The sequence below is a fragment of the Struthio camelus genome, chromosome 5 (genome assembly GCF_040807025.1).
Source record: "Struthio camelus isolate bStrCam1 chromosome 5, bStrCam1.hap1, whole genome shotgun sequence".
NCBI classification, from domain to species: Eukaryota; Metazoa; Chordata; class Aves; order Struthioniformes; family Struthionidae; genus Struthio; species Struthio camelus.
In genome coordinates this window covers 4,182,153-4,209,764 of record NC_090946.1, presented here as the reverse complement: position 1 = coordinate 4,209,764, position 27,612 = coordinate 4,182,153, and the positions used below count along the sequence as shown (strand labels likewise).

General features: G+C 48.6%; 1 protein-coding gene across 5 annotated transcripts in view; it reads right to left on the bottom strand.

Moving 5' to 3' along the window:
* The window catches only part of MYRF (myelin regulatory factor), an 83,614-nt gene extending 56,350 nt beyond the window's left edge, over positions 1-27,264 (bottom strand). For 2 of the 5 annotated variants that reach the window (XM_068944269.1, XM_068944270.1), the window contains exon 1: positions 27,083-27,264. In XM_068944269.1, the coding sequence (XP_068800370.1) occupies positions 27,083-27,128 (46 nt within the window). In that variant the 5' untranslated portion in view covers positions 27,129-27,264. The remainder of the gene's footprint in view (positions 1-27,082) is intronic. The other 3 variants (XM_068944271.1, XM_068944272.1, XM_068944273.1) reach the window with 2 other exon arrangements.
* Between the last annotated feature and the right edge of the window lie 348 nt (positions 27,265-27,612).

Below are 27,612 nucleotides of genomic sequence, written 5' to 3'. Positions count from 1 at the left end.
ATGCTGAGCTCAGGGTTAAGGGGATGGGGGCTTGAGGGAGTTTGTGCATTATCTGGAACACTGCTCTGTTCCAATTAGCCCCAGGAAGCCTAACTTACATGTCACATATTTGGAATAAATCAGTGAAGAGAGTAACTGACAGGGGCTTTGAAGACACACACCAGCTTCTCCATGGAGAGGCCAAGCCTCCACCCAACCTTGCCTGATCATATCTGATCCCCTTCCTCATGGCAACTATCTTGCACTCTAAGTAGGCTCCTAGGCAGCACCACAGCTCCTATTCCTAAACTTCACTGCAATCCACTCACTAGTTGAGAAGAGAAACTGCTATTTTCCCATGCCAGCTAGGGCAGGTTGCAAAGACAGTACTCATCATAAGAAATGGAAATACAGGACAGGATTCAGCCAAGACCCCAGAGTTAACATGGTAAGCATGGCAGAAAGAGCTACACAGTCCCCAGTGGCCAGGAGGTACACCAACCTAGGTGAACAGAGAAGTGGCACCAGTAGCAAAAAACTCGGAGTAATCAATACCAGGTATAACCAGCATTCCCATCCTGCAGCCCAGTGCCCCACTGAGTCAGCAGCAGTGGCCCTAGTAACATCTTTGCATTACCTGGAGTGTTCTCTTCTGCTCTCACTCAGGCCTTAACTTCCTTACCTTATGCACTCAGAAGAACATTCCTGACAACAGTGTCTTTGGATAATTTGAAAAGGAAAGTGTCCCTAAGCCATTTAACGTGTCTTGTCTCAGGCCCAGAGCAACTCTTACCTCCAAACCTGCTGTATAATGCATCTCTATTCCTGAGGTACTAGCAGGAGGAGGATATGAACAAAGTTACATATCCCTGTACAGGTTCATATAAAGAGAGATAATGCCCTCTCTTCTTCTCCCAGGCCTGGGGGAGGACAAGTGGTGTTGTGCGGGATAATCCCAAGGCAAAACAGGCAAGAGGAGCCACAGGAAAGCATCTTTCTGTGTAACTGCAGGGCAAGGGCATCTCCCTCAGGAAGCCTCCTGGGAAAAGGTTGACAGCTTCACGCAGAAGAGATGCCCCATCCTCCCCACCTCAAACCTTCTTGAGCCCTTCTCTTGGCTATTTTCTCCCCTCCTACTGCTTTCTCTTGACCTTCCTTTAGCCACTTCTCAGCATCTTCTCCACTCTCACTTTTCCAGCCCCTCCCGAATTTCTCCAGCTCCCTTCTCCCCTTATCACTTCCTTCTCAGTTATCCCTCTGGACTCTCCCGAGTCCCTTCCTCTTCTGGCTTCTCCACTCTTGTCCTGGCTTCTCCTCCACCCTTGCCAGCTGTGAACCTTGGCATGGATAGAGCCATTGTCTGCTGGGCATCAGGGCTGAGGAGGAGGAGGGGAAGGTGTGAGAGGAGACACAGTGGCGCATTTGTGTGTGTCCCTGCAGCCGTCAATGGCCTGCTTGTCAATTCATGCACTAAGATGGCAGAAACAGCAGCACCCACACAAGCGTTGCCATTCCGCAGGGTCCAAGGTGCCTGCCCAGGGGGGCACATTGGCCTGTTTGTTTGAGTCCCACAGCAGCAGAAGATAACGCCTCTATCTCCCCCTCTGGACTGAAGGTACTGGAGGGCTGGGAGGGGAAGACAACAGGACCAGACAAGACCATTTCATTTAGACATACTGGCACTTCCTCAGCTCAGGACTGAAACCTAGGTACCACCACGTTAGGCTGGCTTGTGACCCTTGTGCATCTGGACTCCAGGTTAGTACTTGCCACCTAACATACATGACAGTACTGCTCTCACAGCTGCACAGAGGGCAACAAGCACACAGACACGCACTGACAGGTAGGAAAATACAGTGACTAAGCCACCATATGTCACAGTGTGGGAATAAGCCTCAAGAGTCAGGGAAGCAAAGCAAGATGCTGAGCTCTATTTCCCTTCTGGGAAATCAGCATGCTCAAATATCTCTCTGAAGTGCCTGCAGTGCCTGTACACAAATGCACACAGCACAGGGAATAAACAGGAGGAATTAGAGATCTGCATGCAGTTGCAGAGCTATGATCTCACTGTGATTACAGAGACATGGTGGGATAGCTCACATGACTGGAATGCTGCCATGGATGGCTACATGCTTGTTAGGAAGGACAGGCCAGGAAGGCAAGGAAAGCAAGTCGTCCTTTATGTGAGAAAGCAACTGCAATGTATTGAGCTCTACGTAGGGACCATAAGTGAGTTGAGAGCCTATGGGTAAAGATTAAAGGGCAGATTAACATGGGTACACTATTGTGAGTGTTTGCTACAGGGGCCACCTGATCAGGAAGAAGAAGTAGACAAGTTCTTCTATAGAGACCTAGAAGTAGCCTCACGCTCACAGGCCCTGGTTCTCATGGGGGACTTCAAGCACCCTGACATCTGCTGGGAAGAGAGCCCAGCTAGAGACACAAAGAGTCGAGGAGGTTCCTGCAGAGCATTGAGGAGAACTTCTTGACCCAGGTGGTGGAGACGCCAACAAGGAGAGGTGCGCTGCTGTTTGTACTAACAAGAAGGAAATGTACAGAAGGTGAAAGAAAGGGTAGATAACCTAGGAGGAATATAGGGATTCCAAGTATGCAGGAATGGGGCAAGGAAGGCCCTGGAGAACAGGAGAGGTGCCTGAGGCCTGGAAGAAAGCCAGCATCACGCCAGTCTTCCCAAAGGGCAAGAAGGAGGAGGCAGGAACCGCCAGGCCTGTCAGCCTCACCTGCATCGCTGGAAAGGTGATGGAACAACTCCTGCTGGAGGTCCTCGCCAAGCATGAGGAGGACAAGAAGGTGAGCAGGAGCAGTGAGCATGGCTTCAGCTAAGGGAAGTGATGCTTGAGCAATGTGCTAGCCTTCTGTGCTGGAAGGACTGGCTGGGTAGGTGAGGGCAGAGCAGTGGCTGTTGTCTCCCTGGACTTCAGCGAGGCTTTGGACGCTGCCTGCCATCACATCCTCCCAGGTGAACTGAGGAAGTGTGGCTGAGATGAGTGTGCAGTGAGGTGGATGGAGAACTGGCTGGCTGGCAGAGCTCGGAGGGTGGTGGTGAGTGGCGCAGAGTCTAGTTGGAGGCCTGTAGCTGGCGGTGTGCCGCAGGGGTCAGTGCTGGCTCCAGTCTTGTTCAATGTCTTCCTCGAGGAGCTGGAGGAAGGCAGAGTGCCCCCTCAGCAAGTTTGCTGATGCTCCAAAGGTGAGCAGAGTGGCTGACACACCAGGAGGCTGTGCTGCCATGCCGAGGCACCTGGGCAGGCTGGCGAGCTGGGTGGAGAGGAACCTGCTGCAGTTCAACAAAGGCAAGGGTAAGGTGCTGCACCTAGGGAGGAAGACTCCCCCCACCCCCACCCCCCCACAAGCAGCAGGACAGGCTTGGGGGAGGGAGGGAGAGAGAGTGGGGGGCTGACCTGCTGGAAAGCAGCTCTGCAGAGAAGGAGCTGGGAGTGCTGGAGGACAACAAGTGAAGCATGAGGCAGCAATGTGGCCTTGTGGCCGAGAAGGCCAAGGGGATCCTGGGGTGCCTGAGGAAGAGTGTTGCCAGCAGGTGGAGGGCGGTGCTCCTCCCCGTCTCCTCAGCCCTGGTGTGGCCACATGTGGAGTAGTGGCTCCAATTCTGGGCTCCCCAGTACGAGAGAGAGAGACAGGACACTGCTGGAGAGAGTCCAGCGAAGGGCTCCTAAGATGATGAAGGGACTGGAGCATTTCTCCCCTGAGGAAAGGCTGCGAGAGCTGGGCCTGTTGAGCCTGGAGAGGAGAAGGCTGAGGGGGGATCGTATCAATGAGTATAAGTATCTGGAGGGAGGATGTCAAGAGGACGGGGCCAGACTCTTCTCCGTGGTGCCCAGCAATAGGACCAGAGGCAACGGGCACCAACTGAAACACAGGAAGCTCCATCTGAACATGAGGAGAAACTTCTTTCCGGAGAGGGTGACTGAGCACTGGACCAGGTTGCCCAGAGAGGTTGTGGCAGCTCCATCCTTGGAGATATTTGAAAGCTGTCTGGACACAGTCCTGGGCTACGCGCTCTAGGTGACATTTCCATGTCCTCTTCCAAACAAACAGAGGTGGGCCCAGGATTCCAGCAATGGTGTGTAGAAAACCAAGAACCATTTCTCCCACTAGGGTTATTCCTCCCTAGGTGCAGAACCCTGCACATGCCTTTACTGAACTTAATGAGATAGGTTCCTCCCTGCCCATTTCTCCAGCCTGTCGAGGTCCTCTGGATCGCAGCACACAGCGCTTTTAGTGTATTAGCCACTAGTCCCAGTTTTGTATCATGTTGCATTTTCTTTGTTAAAATGCAGCTGATATTGATTGTTTTCACTTAATGAGATGGTTCAGGATGCTTTGAAAGAAAGAACATTTGCTTTCTTTCTTTGCTATTCCCCTAGTCTGTGTGCTTCCTTCAAATTTCATCAGCAGTGATCAGCAATTAAAAAAATGCGGAATGGTTTTGGCCCAGGTACCAATCCCTCGGAGACTCTGCTGGCAACCACACTGCTTTTTGATATCCTGGTATTAACAGCTATATTTTAGCTCTGTCAGTGATCCAGTGTTTGATCTGTCTTATGTTCTCTCTGAATTTCATGTGGTGGAAGTTCCTAATCAGGATGTTGTGTGGTGTTAAGTGGAATGCACTGGAGAAATTCAAGACTAAAACCTCAAGGGCATGGGTTGCCAGTTTGATATTTGAATTGACAACACCAAGCCTAGTAGACCCCAGACTGTGTTATAGACTTACCTCAATAATATATTTTTAGCAATGTAATGATGGTACTAGTACCAGAAGCATGGATTGAAAAGATGAAAAGTGGCTTTTACAGGTGAGCTAGACCTTCTGCTCCATTTCAGATGAAGTAAGCCAACTGTTCTGGTTCAGCCCAGCTCATCTTGGCTGTGTTTTTGGAACACAAAACAAAATGCATCGGGGGGAAAATAATTCCAAACACAGATATTTCCAGGGAGACAGTCAGTTTCAGTGCTCCCAGCTGTGACAGATGCTGGGATGACAGTGGGAAGCCATAGCACAGGAATTATTGTGCACAGGCTGGGGACAGTCTTGCAAGACAGATAATATCAGGTTGATTGTAGTCAGGACTGGAGGAGTTGATCTGTGAGGCAGTTGTGGCTAGAAGATAATGAATGGCCCAACTGTGAAATCCTTGTGCTATTTAGTCCAAGGGGCATTAGTAGTGAATGGAGATAAGAAAGAGAGCATTTAGATCAGACACTGAGGATAACTGCCAGACTTTGAGAAGTGTGGAGCTGTATCTTCGTCTCCCAAATGGAAGTGATGAAAGAACAGATGCATAGGGCAGAGCCCTGTGGAGTAAGCTGGAGTGAATTACCTTGTGCCACACTGGACAGAAGGCTCTAAGAGATCTTTTAAGCTAATGATCTAGTGACTCATACAGTTTGTGTAATTTCCTTGCCTTCCCACTCTTCCCTCACAACCCAACTCTTTGTCACAGTTCTTCTGGCTGGCAGTAAGACTTACTTGTTAGTTCAGGACCTACATGGTGCTTTCCCTAGCAGGTGCTTTAAAACAGGAACAGTGTATAAGCTCTGCTCTGGTAGAAGGAGCTTGGCCAGCAGCACTGGGAAGAAGCATAATTTACTGCCTGTTGTCTTCTATGCTGGAGAGAAAAGGAAGGAGAAGAAGCATCTTTGCAACAGAGATGGGACGGGTCCCAGAGGTCTGGTCAGGCTTTGGTGTCCAGGCTGAAGTGTCAGGAGAGGGGTCTCAATTTAGTTCCCAGATCCCTGACCTTCCTCATGCATCTCTTCTGCATTCAGTCCTTTGTGATGAGCTCTCACCAGCTGTCATCTATCCCCCATGCTTCCCCCGCTCTCAGGTCACAGTGCTGCCATGAGATTTATCTTATTCCACTGTTTTGGGCACATCTCACCCTTATTTGAATCTCAGTACGTGCCACTGCTTGACACTCTCTGTGTTGAGAGAGCATCAAGGTGCTGAGAAACTGTTCTGACTATGGGAATGTCTTCACTCAGTGATTCTCAACTCTCCAGTCCTGGGGTGACCTTTTCATCCTCTGGTGTCTGTGAATACTTCCATGCTGCCCCTTCTCACACAGTACGCTCAAGCAGTTGTGATAGATATCTTCCCTTTCTTCATTTCTATCACTACAGACAACATCCTTCTTTGAAGTCAGACACAGAACATGCAAAGAGCGCATAGCATGAATTGATCCAAGAAGCACATTTGCTATATGATCTGTATTGTCTAGTGACTTTTAGAAAATCCTTGGTACAGGAACTATGTTCTGGTGTGGAAGAGAGCTCACAGTTAGTCAGAAAAAGCAAACAACAAGTTAAAATAAAATTAGAAAAAGAAAAATGCTTAATTTCAATTTGAAAGCCTATGTGGAAATAGCCAGCATGACAGCATTCTCTAGGGCTTTTTGTTTGTTTTTTTCAAAAAATAATCATTTTAATTGCATTGTTGCTTATTATTTATTTGGAGTAGCTACCAAAACTTAGCTTAGCTCAGAAAAGAGAAAAGTATGAATGTGATTGAGCTTGTCCATGAACACCTTTTTGAAAAGTAGCTTTCCTGGAACTGAGCACTCTTTATTCTAGCAGTTAGGGATGTGGAGATGTGTCATGCAAACTGGGACAAAAAACTAAGTGTGCTGTTTTATTAGCATAGCCCTGTCCTCAGGAGGAGCTGAATTCATCGGTTGAAGCTTCTGTCCAAAGGATATATTCAGCTCAGCAAGAAATTCTGGGTTTGATGGGAGTAAAATTTTTTGGTCTGCATTACTTAGGGGTATAACAGTCGGTATTGTCTTAGGATGGATGAAATCAGAGAGAAATAATATCCGCTGTATCCTTCAGTCCATCCCTCTTTCAAGAGCACAAGGAAGGCAAGAACTCACAAGCAGGGTGAATTGGCTTGTGAATCAATCCTGAACCTAAAGCAAGTGACAGAGCGGGAAGACTGTCACTAGACCATTTAAGCAAGTCCAATGCTGTTCTCTAAAATAGAATGCATGCTCACTGTGGTAATACCTAAAAATATGCCATCCGTACTCCACAGCTGCCAAGTAAGACTTGGACCATTGAAGCGAGATGTTTTGAATCTCCTCCTTGTTTCCTCCTTGAGGAAACAAATGATGGCCTTGTACCTGTATGCTTGATTGGTCTACTTCTCTTGATTGCATTGCTCTTAGATCTCTTGATTGCTCTTAGATCCTGGAAAGTGGTGTCATGGCTTCGAGGTTTGTGCCAAGCGTATAACAGAGGTAAACAAGGACCTCCTGCAGCAATGGCTCTTTCCCAGGTAGTCTCACTTTGTACTGAGCTTGTAATTTCACTGAGATTTGGCAGTAGATAAGGGAGTAAGGGAAGTCAGGTTTGGCATGTGAAGCATCCAGAGGAAACCCAATGATATAAGAATCTTTTGGTGTCTTTTGTGATTTTTGCAGAAGTCAGTTCTGGAGCAAATGCTATTATTGTGTAGGGCTGAGAGTATATGCTATGTTGCTGCATCTCCCAGCAGTGAGAGGAGAAAAAAGAGCCCAGTGATCTGACACTCCCATTTGTGAAAGATTAGTGTTGGTTGCACCAAAAGAGTGATGGCCCTCCCCAAGCCCTGGCAAAAGTCCCATCTAGATAAATAACTTTGCCTTCTTATTTTCGGTCTCCAGACTGGACAGGAGAGACCTTATTGCCTCCCTAACAGTTCTGTGCGCTGTTAGAAGGGAGGACCAAGATGCCCAGTTTGGACTTGGTGTTCCAGGCAATGCTTGGCTGCCTGTAGGGTTGTATTTTTCTGTTGCTGACTGATTATTAATCTTCGCACCTAAAGACTGTTGTGTGCTGGGGATTTTCCAGGAAAGGCAGCATAGCTCCACACCAGTTCCTGAGTTCCCGAGCATGTGTGTTGTGTGCATGTCCTTAGAATTGGGCTGAAAATAGTCTCCAGAACGGCTGTTGCTTTCTTCTGGGCTACCCGGATCGTCGAGTTTCATAAGAGCCTTTCAAGAGGCCACAAAGCCTGCAGTCTTGGTGGGCTCTGCAGTGGGATCAGTGACCAGTGGGCTGTGTCCCAGTGGCTCTCTCCCTGGCAGTAGTAGAGCAGCAGTGACACTGTGCAGGAGCCTTCTGCCAGCCTAGTCAAGTCACCTTGCCTCTCTGGGCCTCTCTTTCCTTTTCCAGCCATTGCCAAGCATGACTGGGCCATGGGGAACTGGATCCTATACTCTGCTTAATGCATGCACATAGTGGGAAATAACTATTAATTTTTTTTTGTATTGACAATTTATTCTGATAATTGACACTGAAGAGGTTTTGCACTGTAAGGGAAAAGGGCTATGCTAGGCTTTCACTCTCAGCAGCATGTGTTAAATTGGTGACAGGGAGCTCATTTAGACAGGTGTTACCCTATAGAAAAAGATAGCTCCCACGCCCAAAAATTGCAGTCTAGATGAAGTTAATGGGCTGCAGAAAGAGGAGCGCACTGGGGATTTCTGTGCCAGATCACAAGCTTTAGCCTAGGTCTCCTTTTTACTGTCCAGTCCTTCAGCGACAGCCTGCTAAAGTGTTGTAAAGTGGAGTGACGATGTGGCCAGTCTACTTTAATCTTGGTTGCAAGAGGATTTGGAGGAATGGGCTGCATGGAGATGAAGCTTCATGCTGTTTTGTCTCAGACCAGCTGAGTCCATGAGCATAAAGGAGCCTCAGCAAAATTGAGATCTTGAAGCTTTACTGAAAAGTCTCTCCCTAATCTTCTCTTCCTCATGGGGTGGAGAATCAAGCAGTAAAAAAAATTCCCCTTACCAAGTTCCCGGTGTGGGTGAAGTGCAGGAAACAAAACCTTTTGGGGTAAAGAAGCAGCCCACAAGGTAAGCTTCTGTCATACTTCTGCTGTGTACATGCTACTACATACCTCTATAATTAACCCCATGAAAGCCCAGAGTGAAAGCATCATCTACAGGTTGTGAAACTCTCTTGTAAGAAGTTAATGATGGAAGGGCTCCAGCCATTAGGACTAATCACTGCCACATGAACTCTCAACATAATCTCGCAGCTATGACAGTAGCTACAGGCTTCTCCATGTGCAAAGGGACTATTGAGCAGAAGTGACAGAAATGGTTCTTGGTTTTCTACACACCATTGCTGGAATCCTGGGCCCACCTCTGTTTGTTTGGAAGAGGACATGGAAATACTGGAGAAAATTCAGAAAAAGTCAAAATAATGCTGCTAGGGCTGTAAAAAAAGCTATACAAAACAAGTATCCACCTGATCAGTTTATTACTAGGAGCTTGAGAAGTGGTTCAGTCTCTACATATGTGAACTCATATCTGAAAAAGAAGCCTGCTATGAGGGAGTTTCAGTCTCACAGAGGAGATGTGGCAGTTGGACTCCAAGATGTGTCAGTGTCAGCCATGAAATAAGATGTGGTTCCTAGAAGGGAGGAACAGCTTTCCAAAAGAGGCAAAAACATGCAGGTCGGGGACCATCTGCTACTCTGTGCTTATAAAGCACTGCCACAGCAGGCCCAAGGCCCTTATGTGTGACTGTAATAAATATGAATAACCTTACAGGTCACCATCTTCACAGACTCACAGAATGGTTGAGATTGGAAGGGACCTTAAAGATCATCTAGTCCACCCCCTCACCCCCGCTCAAGCTGGGTCACCTAGAGCGCGTAGCCCAGGACTGTGTCCAGACAGCTTTCAAATATCTCCAAGGATGGAGCTGCCACAACCTCTCTGGGCAACCTGGTCCAGTGCTCAGTCATCCTCTCCGGAAAGAAGTTTCTCCTCATGTTCAGATGGAGCTTCCTGTGTTTCAGTTGGTGCCCGTTGCCTCTGGTCCTATTGCTGGGCACCACGGAGAAGAGTCTGGCCCCGTCCTCTTGACATCCTCCCTCCAGATACTTATACTCATTGATACGATCCCCCCTCAGCCTTCTCCTCTCCAGGCTCAACAGGCCCAGCTCTCGCAGCCTTTCCTCAGGGGAGAAATGCTCCAGTCCCTTCATCATCTTAGGAGCCCTTCGCTGGACTCTCTCCAGCAGTGTCCTGTCTCTCTCTCTCGTACTGGGGAGCCCAGAATTGGAGCCACTACTCCACATGTGGCCACACCAGGGCTGAGGAGACGGGGAGGAGCACCGCCCTCCACCTGCTGGCAACACTCTTCCTCAGGCACCCCAGGATCCCCTTGGCCTTCTCGGCCACAAGGCCACATTGCTGCCTCATGCTTCACTTGTTGTCCTCCAGCACTCCCAGCTCCTTCTCTGCAGAGCTGCTTTCCAGCAGGTCAGCCCCCAGCCTGTCCTGCTGCTTGTGGGGGGGTTCTTCCTCCCTAGGTGCAGCACCTTACCCTTGCCTTTACTAAACTTGATGAGGTAGGTTCCTCTCCGCCCAGCTCGCCAGCCTGCCCAGGTGCCTCGGCATGGCAGCACAGCCTCCTGGTGTGTCAGCCACTCTGCTCACCTTTGGAGCATCAGCAAACTTGCTGAGGGGGCACTCTGTGCCTTCCTCCAGCTCCTCGAGGAAGACATTGAACAAGACTGGAGCCAGCACTGACCCCTGCGGCACACCGCCAGCTACAGGCCTCCAACTAGACTCTGCGCCACTCACCACCACCCTCCGAGCTCTGCCAGCCAGCCAGTTCTCCATCCACCTCACTGCACACTCATCTCAGCCACACTTCCTCAGTTCACCTGGGAGGATGTGATGGCAGGCAGCGTCCAAAGCCTCGCTGAAGTCCAGGGAGACAACAGCCACTGCTCTGCCCTCACCTACCCAGCCAGTCCTTCCAGCACAGAAGGCTAGCACATTGCTCAAGCATCGCTTCCCTTAGCTGAAGCCATGCTCACTACTCCTGCTCACCTTCTTGTCCTCCTCATGCTTGGCGAGGACCTCCAGCAGGAGTTGTTCCATCACCTTTCCAGCGATGCAGGTGAGGCTGACAGGCCTGGCGGTTCCTGCCTCCTCCTTCTTGCCCTTTGGGAAGACTGGCGTGATGCTGGCTTTCTTCCAGGCCTCAGGCGCCTCTCCTGTTCTCCAGGGCCTTGCCACGATGATGGAGAGCGGCCTAGCAATAACATCCGCCAGCTCCCGCAGCACTCGGGGGTGCATCCCAGCGGGGCCTATGGGTTTGTGGGTGTCTTTTGGAAATTTGAAAAAATTACTCTCAGATAGATGCTCTAGGAACAGTTCTACCTTTCAGATATCCTGGAGGCCCCTCCTAGTTGTAAAGCTTATAAAGTTCTGAATCTAACTTTACACAGAGGCAGCAGACAGGCTGTCTCTCCAAAGAGACACAAGGAGCTCAGGGAGACAACATCAAAGTGTCTCAGCACAGAAAACCACAATCATGGCCCATTCTCTGTCTAACTGTCCTCTTGGTTCTTCACATCACTGGATTAAGGGTAAAGATTTCGGAAGTAACTCTGTGATTGGAAGGTGACTTAGGAATTTTAGTGGTACAGAAAACATTTTGGAAAATGTTTTCCTATTTCCTTATTCCTGCTGTATTTTACTAATCCTCCCATTTGAGTGCTATTGGTAAAATTCACTCAAAACACATGTTACTGCAACTCTAAGTCATGAATTTTCCATAGAAGGGGAGCAGAGAGAATACTGACTTCATGCCACTCCCACCAGACACCTCCCTCTAGCACCATACACTGGCTTCGAAGTCTTTCACAGCTCCTAGCTGTGAAAGAAGCATGCCTGGAAGCTGAAATAGAAGTGAGAAAACAGTTTCTTAACTCCAGCCCAGCTTTAACAGAAGACAGACTGTTCCTTAAAAGACAATAGTTCTTCTACAGCTGCCATAGGATACCAGATGGTATCTGAACATCCCTGGAGATAAGGGAAGCTCACTTGAGGAGTGGCAACATAAAGGTAATGCAAACATGTATGTTCTGGTAAGGCTTTCAGTGTACTACACTAGACACACATAACAAGTGCACACAGCCCAGAGTAGCATCCCACAGCTCAGCCTCTAGTGAGTTTTCCTCTGTCAATCCCACTTCTCAAAAATTTTCAATTTGAACCATGTTCTAGCTTTTTTGAGCCCAGCAGCTCCCTCCTGCTTACCTAAACCTTCCAACACACTCTCCACTGGAAATCTTCTATGCCTTCCTACCTTTGTCAGCCTCCAAGACTTCTCTGATGCTGCAAGGTCTTTCTTAAGGAGATGCTTGCTGCAAGCAGACTACATCATCAGGTGGCTGTCAGATACACCCAGTTCTTTACAGAGATCCGTCTTTGCTGCAGGTTACACTTGTGCTATTCCAAAGATCTATCCCCACCTAAAGCCCTATTTTACTTCTTTGGGAGTGTCAGTGTGTGGACTGGGGTGTCACAAAAGGAATGTCGCTTTTCCCTTTTGCAGATTCCTGGGTCTCTCCTAGCAACATGTTCACACACATGAGGCTAGGGAAGAGTCATTCCTTATGCCATGTCATTAGTAAAGTACTTTAGTGGTTGTGCCTTAGGTCTAGAACTGAATCAAATGTGGTTTGATGAATCTTCCTCTACATACTCAGTGAACTTTCTGGAGCTGTTCTACCCAACTTTGCTGCAACTGGGAAAAGGACTGTAACTGTCTTGCAGGGAGCTGGCTGTCCTGCCATTCTTACTGCATCCCACGGGGTTGTTCATATGGCAGGGATCCCATAATGCAGATCTGATCTTCTTGCAGGAGAAGGGACCCTGGGAAAGACCCTTTTGGGACAGCAGTGCTGTCCAAGGTACTAGAGTGCCACTGCACCAGTGGCCTTCTGCCTGCAGACTCACCCTGCACACCAGAAGGGAGAGCTGAACAGTCTCTTTCCCAGAAGGACAGTCCACACTTATTAACAACCACAGTGATCTTCACCAGTTATTTCCATATTACCAGTTCCTAGAGTTCTGATCCCCATGACATCCCTGCTCACACTGGATTAAAAGAAGACCTAAGATTACTGGCTTCTTGTTTCCATGTAGTACCTGAAGGTCTCGCACAAAAATACAGATCCCTTATCCAAGGAGCTACATAAATTAAAAAAAAAGAAGAAGAAGAAGAAGAAGAAGAAAGAAAAATAAGAAAGAGATGGATCTTGCCCCAGAATTGTACAAATCTGTTAGATAAAGGATTGATAGAAGCAAAGAGACAAAGAACTGCCTGGATTTATACTGTATAACAGTGGTGGAGCTGAAAATAGAAAATCTCATCCAAACAGAAGCCCACTGCTCTATCTGGAGGAGCCCTGCTTATTGCTTCAGAAAAAAAACACAAAACCTGAACATCTACTAAAACAAGCTGGCACACCTAGCCTCTGATAGGACAGGGATACCATTTTTTTTCTTTTACAGAGACCTGTATACTAAGACTGGCCAGCAAGTCAGATCGGTGTGCTAATCATCTTTTACGCTGTGCTCTTGTTGGAAACTTTTATTTTTTGAGGCTTAGGGTGGCAGTGGTTATGTTTGTTATTGTTTTTTAAGGCTTACAGCAGAAACAGACAAATTTCTGATGATCTGCACTAAGTCTTGTGACTTCTCCAGTCCCGCAGAGAAGTCATCAGCCTATGCAGAATTTCAGGGCTGAGCCAAGTCAGAACCTGGCTAGGAAGAGGCCAAAGATGACAGTTCAATAAGCTATATTCTTTCCTGTGAAGGCCCCAGCCCAGAGCTATGCTCTTTTACAGATGAAACATAAACCCACAGCCACATATGATCAGAAATCTGACAGTTCTCTTGGCAAAGCTGTGATATTAACCTCAGTCTCATGGATAAATTTCCACTGGCAGTAAAGAACACAAAACCTTCGATTAATCCCTCTGCAGTTTCAGTTAGAGGTTGCACTGTTCACGATTGTTATACAGAGCACACTAGAAAACTCGATAGTCCCTTCTGGCCTGAAACTTAGTTAAGTGCCTTTATTTTAAGAAATGATACTTTCAAAGTAGAAAAAAAAATCCTAAGAAAGGTAATTTTATCAAAAGACCTACTACCACTGCCTGAGCCTTATGAATTAGCAAGCAAGCAAAGAGGAGAAGGGAGTGTAAAGTACAGATTCACAGTTAGCTTCATTCAGTCATTCTCACAAAACACAGCAGAATGGTAATTAAATGTGGCATTCCCTGCACAATGAGAGCAGAGGGAAAGTCTGGTGCTGTGGTTAGCACAGTTCAGGAGGACCCAGGAGACTGACTTTCATTCTCATCTCTGTGTGTTCATTTTATCAGAGTGCTCCTTAGCTGCCTCTGTGAATAAGGAGAATCTGTCTCTCACTGTATGGAGGCCAGTCCAAGGAGGTTCTGAGCTCACCCCCCACTACAATGTAACCAGTAGCGTAGGACACGTGTCTTAATGATATGAGACTTGCCAACTGCTCATGGACACTAAACTTTTTTCTAAGTATGTTAAGGCCTCTAGATTTATTAAGAGTGCTATAAAGACTGCAAAACAGCAAAATGAGATTTAACAGGGTTATCCTGCATTAACAAAAGCCCTAAAACAAACAAACAACATCCTGACCCATTTAGTCAACAAGCTCATCAAAGCAGAAACAGTTATAACAAAACTTGGGCCTCAGACCTTAGTCTCCTTCAGACAGTAACTATCTTCAGGGAGCAACTTGCAGTCCTAAAACTCATGTCCCCTTTTCACTCACTGACATTAGCCTTTCACTGGCCAATCACTCCTCAGATTAAACCACCAAAAAAGGATAAATCAGACTAACTTTCTCCAGCCCATTTCCTCTATCTAGTTCTCAAGCTTACTCTCAGTGTGAGTTGGTTTCCAATACTGCAGAGAAGAGGTTTTAAAACAAACAAAAAAGCCCCATAAAACTCTGCTATTTCTCCCCTTCAAAGAGCTAAATGAAAGCATTCCAATTTATTTATTATGGGCCAGATCTCACGTAGTGAAACACAGCAGAGTCCTACTGATTTCAGTGGCTTTGCATCAGTTTAAGAGAGCTCTGGAGATGCCAAAACTCACTGCCAGGGTCCCAGCAATGCAAAAGCTTTGCCTTCACTAGACCCCCCCCCCCCCCCCCCCAGTGCCTATCTAGAACAGCGATTCCCCACCCTGTAGCTCCCTCAGTAACACATAGCCCAGGATGCCTCCACTGCTGCTCACAGCCACAGGCCACCCATTTCTTTCAGATGAAAGCACAAGCCAAGGATGATGACACCTACAATGTGTTGCCTGCTAAGCACTGCTGTCCAGGTGAGGTTTGAGGCATTACTCTAGACCAATGGTAGCAAACATTTGTGGTGTCTGGGGACAACTTTATTAAGTGTTATAGCTAATTGTCATTGGTACTGAGTCTCATCTCTTTAAAAGCCAAATTTGGCTTTGGTGAAACACTGTAGGTTCTGGACTGCACAGTGGCATGAACGCCTACGTATCTGGGCCTTGACTAAATTAAGACAGCTGTGTTGAAAAGTCACAGTAAAAATGCACATCTATCAGTGATCATCCATGATCTGTTTTATCCACAGACATCTCCCGGGTAAAACAGAGCCACAGTGCCCATGTCTAAAAGCAGAGAAACAGTAAAGGTCCCTACTCTGATGTTCCACAAGCCCATCCTCTTGGATTATGTTGACTTTTGATCAGCTCCCCTTTCCAAACCCCTGCACATCAATACAACATCTAGTATCCAAACTTTTCATTCTGGGCTGAGAAGCCTGTCCCTAGTCTACAGGTCCCCACATTGCTGTTTGTGTCCCACTAGCCCCTCAACACCAACAGCGACAAGAGTTATGAAGCCTCATTTATCACCTCCCCCTTTTCTCTATATGTTCCACTATGCTGCACGTGAAAATCCATCACCATCCACCTTTCCACTCCAACAGCTCCTTCACAAGGTTGAAGTAAAATAGGAGGGAGGGGAATGGACAGAACCCCTCCTATTGCCTGCCCAGAACTTCACACCGACCTAGGATCTTGATTTGGATGAGACCTCACTTGGGAAAGGACTGTTTCTATTCTTACTCTGAGCTCAGCATTGATTATATTATCAGCAGTCAACTGTAAAATGTCTTAATGGCCCTTACAGTGCACAACTTTTAAGCTTGTGCTTTACTTGAAGCAGGTGCTTCATTTCCAATGAAGTCAAAGCACACACTTTAGTGCTTTGTTGAATCAATGTCCATAACCATTACTTGTCACAACAGAAGAGATAAGCCAAGATCAAGCCGACTGATAAATCAGGCTTCCTGTTTATCTGGATTGCTAGCAGTCAGCTGTTACCAGTACAACGGATTAAAAGTCATAAAATGACAGCTTTTTATTAATAAATATTGTCAGACATACAAATTAAGTGAATCTTCAAGTCCCAAATTGAATGCTATTTACTATTTATATTACACTCACTCCTAGATGCTGCAAGCAAGCCAAGTACTGCATGCTTTACAGAATCACAGTAAGCAGATGGCCGTTGCCATCAAAGCCATCAGACAGACAGCTTGCAGGAATTAGGCTCCCAACTCTTTTGGAAACCGTACCTGTATCTTCCCAAGCCCACTCCCATGTCCTCTGCATTGTCGCCATTCCATCAATTACTATCTTCTTGGCTTTGAGTGAGAAAAATAGATCAACTTGACACTTCAAGTCTCCCAAGACAATACAGTGCTGCGATGCTGGGGTGATGATAACAGACTCTACAGAAAAAAAATACAGTTCCAACTAAAATTGGTTTCATTACCCTTTTTTAAAAATCAGAAATCTCCAAAAGCAGATGATGGCTGTTTGCATTGCGTGTGCCTACCAGGTCCTTTCTCACCTCTGGTCCCACACTACGCTGCTCCAGCTAAGCTGTCAATCTGTTCAGACTACCTGCTACTTTCCAAAAGCATCCCCTCTTTTTTTTGCTCATTCTACTGATGCAGCTTGCAATTTATTAGGGCATAACACAGCACATTTCCTCCAATATGCGATAAAAGAATGATGAGAGCAGAGGAAGAAAAGAGGGCTGGATAGAGCAAAAGTGATGAGGGATGCAGAAGGGGAGGAGTAAGGAAAGTAAGGAAAGGTTAATGTAGGATAATTCCAGAGATGTTAAGACGACCTTAACTACTGCAGAGACTGAGGCCAGCTTTCTTACCACTAAGCCTATCTGGCGCAACCGTTGGGGTGTGAGAGAAGCAATAATGCAGTGCTGCATGAGAGGAAATGACTCTTATCCCCTGCCTCCAGCCCTGCACAGTAGCCCTAACCCTGGAGACACCATGGGATTATGATTACAGCCATGTGGTACCCCACTGGGGCTGTTCCTCCTGGTTCACTCTAGCCTCTGCCCTCAAGTCTTAGATTTGAGCACATTAAGGCTATTTAAAACTTCATTCTTGGCCTTTCCAAGCAGTTCTCCTCCCCGCCACCCCAAAAGCCAGCAAAATGAACATGCTTTTGCTCTCATTTCACAAGAAATCTAGCATCTACATTTTGCAGACAGGGCTGGCCACTTTCTTCAGACCTGTAGCCCTGCTCCTAGATCGCCCTTTCGCCATTTTGAGTAACTGCATCAAAACAGACAAAGTTCAGTGAGATAAGTGGTGGACCCTGGATATCACTCTACCCTTCCCCTCAGGAAGGAAGCCTTTCATTCAGACACACCCTTAATGTGCTCCAGTGCATGCAGAAGAAGGTGAGAAGAATGGGATCCCAGGCTGCCCACACATTCCAGCTCCACCACCTCAGACACAAGATGCCGTCCCTGCCCATTGTGTAGAGCAAATTGTGCAAATGGCAGAATGTCTGTCTGGAGGGTAAGCAAGGGTATGGCAAAGTGTGTCAGCCAGTAGGAGTAAGAGGGCATATCAATAAGACCAGAAGTTGGAGCCAATGAGTAGTAAGATTTAGTGCTCATAGCAATCCACTTTCTACTTCTAAGAGCATCCCTTTTCTCTACAAACAGCAGCATCCTCCCTTGGCCTCCGTGCCTCCCCTGCTTATCTGGCACAGTCTCATCTCTCTGTCCACCCCTAGCTTATCTGCCTAGAAAGCACCAAGAAGATCATGCAGTGGGTTTTCTTTCCTGAAGGATGCTACTCCATAAGCTGGTGCATGGGAGTGGTGTCTGGTAACCAGCAGGTTGGGCCCAAAAGCCACAAATCTGTTCCTGTTTGTGTCTCCAGTCACAGCTGCTCCCCATCCTCTGGTAATGCACCTGTTAGTTAATCATTGCTCGGACACATTTAGCTTACTGGGGTTCTTATCAGAGAGCGCAAAGTCCAAGGGCAAGAGCTCACCAATCAGCAGCTCTCCCGGAAAGAGGCAAGCAGGTTACCCAGCAAGCTCTGCAAAGCAGGCAGCCACACCACTATTCACTCTGCCAAGGTAGTGCCATCTTGAGCAGGGAAATCCCTAGGCAGAGATACACTGGAGGGAAGCCAAGCCATGGTCTAGGCTCTGTCCAGGCAAGGCAGAGGAAGGGAAGACACCTGTAGCACTGTTGCAGGCCAGGGGCTCTTTGGTCACAGACTCTCATACCTTCCAGCAAAGCTCCCACATGCAAGGATCATTTAGGCCTTGCCCCAGTAGGATGGATGAATCCATGAGGACAGGGCAAGCACAGGATAACCAGGACAGGGAAAATGCAGCAGGGCCCCAATTCACTTCCTCCCTTTAAAAGGCATCTTCCATTTTTATTTCTCACTAAGTGACCAGGGGCAGAGAATGGCACCAGGGCAGGAAACAGAGAGAAAGCACGAGACAAAGAAAAGACCACTTAATTTTGACAGAAAGCAGAAAGCCCACGGGGAGAGCAACCTTCCCCACACACCATTCAGGTGAGCCTGTATTTCTCTGGACAACAACCAGCTCTTTCCAGGGCTAACCATACACAAGAGGTCCAGGGGCCATCTTCTTCTGTAGTTACTGCAGCCAGGGACATGATAAATGGGATGAGTCTGGCCCCAGAAGGCCAGCCCTAGTGAATGCTTTGCTCTAGCAAGAAAGGGTGAGGTTGTGGAGAGAAACCCTGCCTCACTCACAGCTCTAGACAGAAGGCAGGATGCTGGTCACAAGAGGCCAAAGAGGAAGCTCCAGGGCTCCAAGGAAGCAGCCAAAACCTCACCATGTCTCCTCAGTCTCCAGGTCACATCAGGAAGCTGCTGAGGTGATCTGTGTTTCCAAGCAGATTTTGGGGGGGTTACAAAATCTGCTTCACTTTCATGCCTTCAGGCAGCCTCGTTTCCAGCAAAGAAGCCAAAGCAGCCCATGCCATTGCTCCCCACAGGGTCCAACCCTCAAGCAGTGAGGCTGGGACGATGGAGGGTTGCTGATTGTGCACCCGGTCTGTGGACACAAAAGTTGTCATCCTCCAGGCTCTCCAGCCCATTAGGCCTCTCTGGGAGACACCATGAGACAGATGCCAACATACATCACATGTTGAGCTTGGTGAATGCTTCTCATGCATAAACCAAGCCCCAAATCCTGCTTTTAGACTGAAGGAGAATCTCAGTTTAACCTTCCAGACAAGACCTGTGCTCATAGATCCAGCTCATGGCAATAGGCCAAATATCTATGCTCCCTGCAGCATGGAAGGCCATGTTAGTCAGAGCTTCCACACACACATCTGCTCTGTAAAAGACTTAAGCAACTCACTTCCACTGCCACCTTCTCACACGCAGGTAAGCACCCATTGAACTCCTGCTTTCACAGACCTCCTGGCACAAAAATACTCCCCAGTCCAAACACCTGTAGGAAAGGACAGTGAGTGCGTTTGGAACAAGTCATGCTGGGCTACCTCCTTACAGGATGCAGCTGGATGTAGCCATGCTGAGGAAAGCACAAATCTTCTCCATGCTCCAGCCACAGCACCAAAATGGAGAAACACTGCTCCACAAGGCTCCTGGCCCCAGCCAGCTTTTCAGCTCCCTGTGCAGAGTCCAGGTCAGCCCCCTAGCTGCCTGCCCTTCAGCTCATGGGATAAGGCCTGTGCCATCATCTCACAACAGGCTTGATGGGGTCAGTGTCAGCATCAGAGCAGAGCTGCCGGCTGTCCTACAAGGGAAGGATGAAGGGCCTTCGGACAGACTTCTTCCTCAGCCCCAATAACCAGCTAACAAAGACCACAGATTTTAACAACTGGACCTCTCTGATCAGCACCTCAATAAGTCTTCTGCCTGACTGGCATCTCTCCCCCAATACCCTTTGCAAGCAGAAGTCCTCGTGCAATCATCCCACTCCAGGCACAGGTCAGCTAGGTCTCTGAGCCACTAACAGCTTGGTCACAATCTCCAGCAAGACTCCTTTCTAATCTGCCCTGAGAGCCACCTCGTCTTGGCTACCTCCTTCCAAATGCCCACCTGGGCCCACTCCAGGCATAACTCCTAGGACACCAACCTGTAGAAGACACATTAACAAAAATATGGGCAAAGAACCTCTCACTGTCCATGAAGGAGGCTCTGTGGCTGCATATGAATATCACTCTTCCTGAATCACAACCCACCCCTCATCAAAATCCCTAAGAACTACCCTCCCACAAACAGCTCTCTGGCCTTCTTCCATCTGGATGTCCCCTTTCCTTCTCCCACCCAGGAAAAAGGAGTTCTTTGGAAACTGAGGAAAAAGGGCAGATGGGCAGACCCTAGAGAAGTACCGCCACAACTGTGAGACCACGTTTGAAATGGCAGATTTTTCTGTGCTAGCCTTGCACTGAGGCGTAGATGAGGACAAGTGTTTTGGTGCTGGGAATCTTTCCTGCTCTTGGTCCTGCTAAGATGGAGGTAGCAATTTCTCCCTGTGTCTAAGAATGCCCCCTGGGGCTTAGCCAAACTCTGCAGCCCATTGATAACGAGCTCAAGGGAACATCTTCCTCCTCTCCCTCCTCTGCGCAGGGCCTAGGATGGAGCTCTGCTAACCCACAGCCTCATGTTACCTGCTCTCTTTCAGGACTCATGCTGATCAGAGATAGAGACTCAGGTAGGCTGGGGAAGCTGGAGATAGAGGGCAGAGAGAGAAGGACCAGGAAATAATCACACTGGAAAAAGAGATGGAGAGGTGGAGGGGAAAGAAAGCTCAGCTGTGGAAGAGTTAAGGGATCTGTGCTGTTACCTGCTCGGATCCAGCGCATCCTGAGCATGGTGAGAGCAGACGTCAAGCTGCTGCAGTGTCTCTGCTCTCCCCCTCTATCATTATGTTGCCTAGCTCAGCTTGTCTGGGTCCCAGGGCTGCTGCCTGCTGGCTTTTCTATTCCCCTAGAGAAGAGTGGGAGGGCAAAGGAGGAGGCTGGGAGGCTGCTGCTACACTCTGGGATTTGGGTCTGTGAGGGGATTACCAAGAGGGATGGTCATGTGTTTCTGCTGTACCAGGTTCCCCAGGACCATTCTGTCACAGGCTAACTCTGTTCAGCAAAGCACTCCACACAAAGCCTCTTACTTTCCCCACTGCACCAACCAGGCCCCAGAGAGACTGCCACACTGCAAAGTCCCTGCTTCCCCAACTCTTTTCCTCCTGAGGAGAGCCGGGTCTAGGCACCAGCACAGGAGCAAAGCACCTGGATCTAAGTGCAGCAAAGATCATACTGTGCTGTTCACAAAAAGCCTGTGATTCTCCACTGCCTTTCACAAGTGTTTTCCCTCTGCCTTTTACTCTCATCTCACCTAACAGCTCCACAGGAGCCCTGAAGGAAATCCTCTCTTCAGCATGACATCAGAGCCAAGGGAAGCATTCAAGGGACACAGAGGCTAAAGGTCAGACAGCAGCTGGACAGGCCTTCTTCAGCCTCTGGAAAATGAATGTGAAGCCCAGTTCCCAAAAAAGCTGTTATTCTATATAATTTGAAGGAACTAGAAGCTCTGATCTGCTGTCTTTGTAAAGGTTTCCCCAGTCCTTTCGCAGCCGCAAGAATGCCCACACCCACACTGTGGAACACTTCAACACAAGCCCCCCAACTGTCCGCTGGGTTCTCACTTACAACTAAAATGGCCCTAACCCAAACTCCTGTCCATGCTGCTGTCAGCTGTTAAACAGGTGCCCTCTTCCACCCAGGAAGCATCTGTCTTTCTGTGGGGAGAAAAACATCCCTCCTGCCCAATTCCGAATTTCCCTGGCATACACATGCCACCTATGGTCCCCTACCTCATCTGTCATACCTTCCTCATGCAGACTCCACCCCATCTAGTACTGGAGGGTGGCTGTGTGGAGTTCAGTGCCAGGGGGACTTCTGGAGTTGTTATCTGAAGCCCAGAAGTCTAATGATTTACATGGGACCAGTTGTCCTGTCTTCTGTGGTGTAGCTTCCACCTCCTAATCAGCACCATGATAAACCCTACAGCCTCTGCTCTAGAGGCTCAGGTCTACTGTCCTTCTGCCTTTTTTGCTCCTAGTGTTTCTGGTCACAAGAGACCACCAGTCTCCCCTCTACACTCCCAGGTAGGCACGAAGCCTCAAAAACAGCCCATTGTTTCTCTTTGACTTTTATTCTCACTCCTCCAAGTTCCTGCCTGGCAGAAACTGAAACTTCCTCTGCACAGAGCAACCCCCTGGCTAGCTATAACCCACAGGTGGGCTCACCAGCTAACACCAGTAGCCAGAGAACTTCCATCTCAGTGAAGATCTCCTCTACCGTTAGTCAATGGGCAGCTCTGAAAAGCAGGTGATTATTCCTCTTCTCTTGAGTTCACGGCTTTGCTGTTTTACATCAGTGAAAGTACCACCATTGAAGCCCTCTTTTACTCATACCCATCCTTGTGCGCACCAAAGCAACACTCGACCCTTATGATTGTCCACAGCATGGTGAACAAGGGGAAATCCATGAGTCCTGGGTTTCATTCTCTGCCTTAGTGCCATCATTTCATCTTTCTGCATTCAAGGAAAACGAGGCCCAGACTTCCTCCTGTGGAGCTGCAAGGTTTGCTGCTAACATATTGGAAAGTGATCTATGATCACAATAAAAATCACCAAGAAAGCAACCAATACCATTAACACACGTATACACACACTCCTACGGGCAAAAACATTCACTAATGCAAACACGCTTGCTGCCTTGCTGATAAAATGCCTGGTGCTCACTTGCTCACTCCCAGCTCAGAGACTTTTGTGACCCTTCAGGCAGCAACCACAATATCAACAGTGTAGCTACGGCAGCTCTCCCGAGCATGCACACACAGATACACACACAGTCACTCTACAAATATATGCTTCAAAGTGTTTCAGCCACTTGTGCTCTGCAAAAAATTGTGAAGGGTTGAGGCAAATCTGCTTCATTTCACAGGACGTGCGTGCCCTTAGTGAGAATCTGGCTTTTCCTATATAACCCTCTCTCTCAATGACAGTTCAACCCAGTGCTGCCAGCTCTCCAAACTTTTAGTGTTCCCTATTCTGTTTCTCCTGATATTTCCAAGTCCCCTCCTTGCCCCATCCCCATTCAGATAGCTGCCAAACCACCCATTCCCCTGCCCCCCAGGCCCTGTTCTGCACATCTTTCCTGATATACATTCTTTAACAACCTCTTATCTCATAAATTAGCCAAGAGAGAGAGGGATCCCAAATAGCTGAGCTCTGTCGTAACTGTTTCCCTTACGTGAGTGGTAGGCAGGGAGGAAGGTAAGGTTTCTAGCAGGATGCCAGCCAAGGGTCAGACGCTTTCGACTCCCTACTTTTCCTTTGATACAAAATACAAATGCTCTGGGTAAACACTCCCAGTACTATGGAAAGACCAAACTGAGCTCCTTTACCTTCCCTGCCAGAATCCTCAGCATCCCACACTCTCTGCCTCAAAGCTTTCCCAGCTGTCTGTCCACAGCTCTCTTCAGCAGGATGGTTCTGGGCACCGCCTAACATGTTTACCAGCTGTAGTAAAATAAACCAGGACAGCAATGATCTTTCTAACACAGGACAGGCCTGCCTGGAGGAAACTCAGAGGCCATTTCGTCAGTCTCCATTCACACTTACAGCGACTTCATCCCACTCCCTAAGAGGGTGTGAAGTTATGTCCATTAAATCTAGAAGCCCCCCGCCCCTTCATTCCTCTCAGAGACTGCACGCAGCACTTTTTCCTCGTCCTTTTCCCAAATCTCAGAGCAAAGTCCAAGACTTTTCACTTCGTTCTTTTGCTTCTCTGTCTTCACATGTCTCAGATCCCACTGTCAAAGAGCAAACAACTACATTCCAAGGTAATAAGGATATCCTGCCCCAGCAGATACTGAGAACCTTCTTTAGGAAAATAAAGTTCTGTCTTCTGTAACTAGGAAAACCAGATCAAGCCTTATTTTCCACTGGCTGGCTCAGGCAATGAGGCCTGAGATCTTAGCAGCACGCTCTCCTCCAAAAAAATCTTGCTCTGCAGATGGAACCTGCTGTACTGTCTTTGGAGCTAGCCTAAAGCCAGGATTTGGGATCAGCACAGACACCAACTCTCTTCCATAACTCAGCTAAGTCATTTAACCTCTCTAGCACAGCCTTCACTCCCCAAAAATCTGCAAAGAGAGAGCAGTTAATCCCCATCTGACACTTTGAAATAGCAAGTGCTATATCAGCACTAAAGGATTACTCTTAAATATGGTGGAACTGCTTACAGCAGACTCAAATCCAATGCAAATCGGTTTCAAGCAAAGGAAAGGGAATTCCCAAATTAATCAGAATTTTCAGAGTACAGGAAGAAATCCCCTTAGTGTGAAATCTCCACTTAGATAGAAGATGATCTATGAGAAGAAAATAGATTTCACTATTAGAGAAAGGTACAGTTTGAACACGCGTTCCCCACAGGAAAGGAATGAGCAGACTCAGTTTAAAGAAGTTACAGGGTAGCGATGAATCAGTTCTACTAATGAATTTATCTCTGTAAAATAGAGTCTAATAGATCTGTTGCTTACTGCTATATTACTCATTCAAGAAACCATTAATTCTTCAGGACACCAAGATTCCAGGGCAAATCCAACTCCATGCTGCAGAGCTATTCACTTCTGCATAACAGAGGATCAGTTTGGTTGCTTACTCCTTCAACGCACCATGTTAACCAGCATGCACAAGAGAAAAGAAGCTTGTTTCTTCACCTCTCTACATAAACTGAACTAAATAGCAATCCTTCACGTTAAAACTTTCTCCTCCACCCCCTCTCACCCTTAACTGCTATGTTGCAATAGACGCTGTTTAATAATGTCCCCGCAAAAGGGACATACCTGCCCAAAGGAAATAAACAGCCATGTTGGACTCTACAACGAAATTAAGCATTCAGAGAAGGAAGTTATATAACTGAGCAACTAAAAGAGATGAAGAAATATCCTTCAGCCCATTTTCCTCACGCTCTGCTCTTACAGGGATAGGATGTTTTTAGTTCAATCCCTCCTTCGCAAAGAAAGACAGACAGATGGACAGAAAGACAGATGGACAAAAAGGCTTTCCCCCTAACAGAGAGAGTTTTCCCCTGAGGAGAGAGACGAAGTACCCTTCCTCTAAATGAAAATAAGAGACAGTTAAAGGCTGATGTCTGTAAATAACAGGGTGTTGAGTGAGGGCTGTGCAAGGCACCAGTGATGTGCACAGTGCCTAGAGGACAGGAGGCAGGTGGGACAGGACTGTGGAACTTTGTCCAAGTGTAATCCTAAAAACAAAATCAGCCCCCTGAAGGCTAGGAAGAAAACAGGCTGGGAGTACACGATAAGAACCCATGTGGCACAGCTTCCTGTCCTCACTAATCCTGTTCCTCCTGGGAATCCAGGATCATGGCTAGAACAAACAGGACACTTTTTCCTTTGAAAAAGAAGAGACACGTTACTGAGGCATCTCACAGATGCCAAAAGAGAGGAAAGTGAGAGGTGGGTAGTTTGAGCCTTTGTTCAGTTCAAGTCACTCCCTAGAGCGTCTTCCATTTGTGGCATCTTCATTTTCCTCCACAGGTTAAGACCTGTCACTAGCCAGGCCTGACCCACGTATGCAGCTTGCTCTCCAGTGAACTGGGGATTAATCCAGCACACTGTTCTGCCACTTGCAACAGGACTTGTTCACGCAATGGAGCCTAGCTAGGATGGCGGCATTATCCTCTCTTAGCAAGGAAATATGCATGTCAGGAGTTCACACCAAGCCGCAAGTCTCACAGAGCCAAAACCTTAACCTGGGAAAAAGCCCACCAGAGAACAAGGGGAACTAGGTGTGCACCAGAAAAAGAGAAACAAAGACAATGGGTGAGGCAGAGAGATAAAAAGAAGAGTAAAATGTGTGAACAAGGCCAGATCAAGGAGAAGGAAGACTGAGATGATAAAGGCACAACAAGGGGCATAGCTAGCAGCAGGGTCCTGAGTGTTAACCCAGCCTCACAGCTTGAACACAACAGTTGAGCTCTACAGACTCCTCAGCTGCTGCACGTACCACCCCCGCTTGACAGAGGAAACTGAATTCTCTTTACAACTGCTTTCTCAAAAGTTGCCTCCAGTTTGCATTTAAGTGATGGAGACTCCAATCCATGGTCATGTGTGGCCCATACAGGGCTCTGTCTGGACAACATTGACCTATAGAGGCTGATTAAAGTGATGGTTCTGGGGCCCAATGCTGAACACTACTGCTGTAGTACTGGCTATGTACTAGATCAAAGAAGGGCAATTCCCCCAGTGAAAGTATGCAAGTGGGAGTCCATTTCCAACATGCTGTACCCAGTGGCAAGGGCTCAGGAAAAAGGTATAGGAGCCTCTGGTCCTGAGGAGAGTAGAGGCTGGCCGGGAGTTTGGTGCCGTGGTGTTGTCTGTGATCCATACAGTGAAGCTAGCGTCAGGAGCCTGCAAGGGGAGCTGCGTCTGCTCTGAGGAAAGGAGAGGCGCATACCAAGGTCCCTGCTGGGGTGTAGGCTGGTGTCCGAGGAACGACACAACACATTCCCAAGCCCCTGAGGTGACAGGAGCTCCTGCTCAGGACCCGTGACATGCTCATGGTGTTCTGGAGGATGCACACCCGAACCCAAATCCTGCCCAGGCACAAGAACATCAACCAGTTGGGGACTTGGTGTGACTCCGGTGCTGGTCAGGTGGGCAAGGTGGCAGCTGCGCCCTGCCTTCGGTTCGGACCAAAGACCGCCTCGAGCCTCCGTGCAGCGCAAGCCTAGCTGGGCCGGCGTGGGACCAGCCTGGCCTGCAGCAGGGAGGCAGGAGAGGGCCGTGACCCAGCAGGGTGCCCCTTACCTTCAAAAAAGCGCTGCAGAGCCTCCGTCTCGTCCACTACCTCCATAGCTGTGCCATGCACCGGGCAGCCGAGTTAGTGTCCGCACCCGCAGGGGGGCATCCCCCCGGGGCGAGCCGGGGGGCTGCGCGCCGCTCCGCGCCTCTCCGCGCCGCTCCGCAGGTGCGCGCCGCCCTCAGCGCCCCGCGCCGCCGCCCCGGCGGGGTCGCGGTGCCGGTGCCGGCGCCGAGCGAGGCCGCCCGCTGCCCATCGGCCTCCGCCGCGCACCGCCGAGCGCTGCCCCCAAAGTTGGGCGGCGGGCTGCCGCGGCGCGCTCCTCCCCGGCCCCCGCCCTCGCTGCCCCGGCCCCGCTCCTCCCCTCCGGCCGCGCCGACGCCCCTCTGCCGGCCGCCGCCGGCAGTGCAAGCCCCGCCGCCAGGGAGAGCCCAGGCGCTCCGGCGGGGGAGGCAAAGGGCCGCGGCCGCCCTGGGGAGGGCCCGGCGGGGCCGCCGCCGGGGCGCGTTCCCACGGCGCTCCCGCAGCGCCCAGCGGG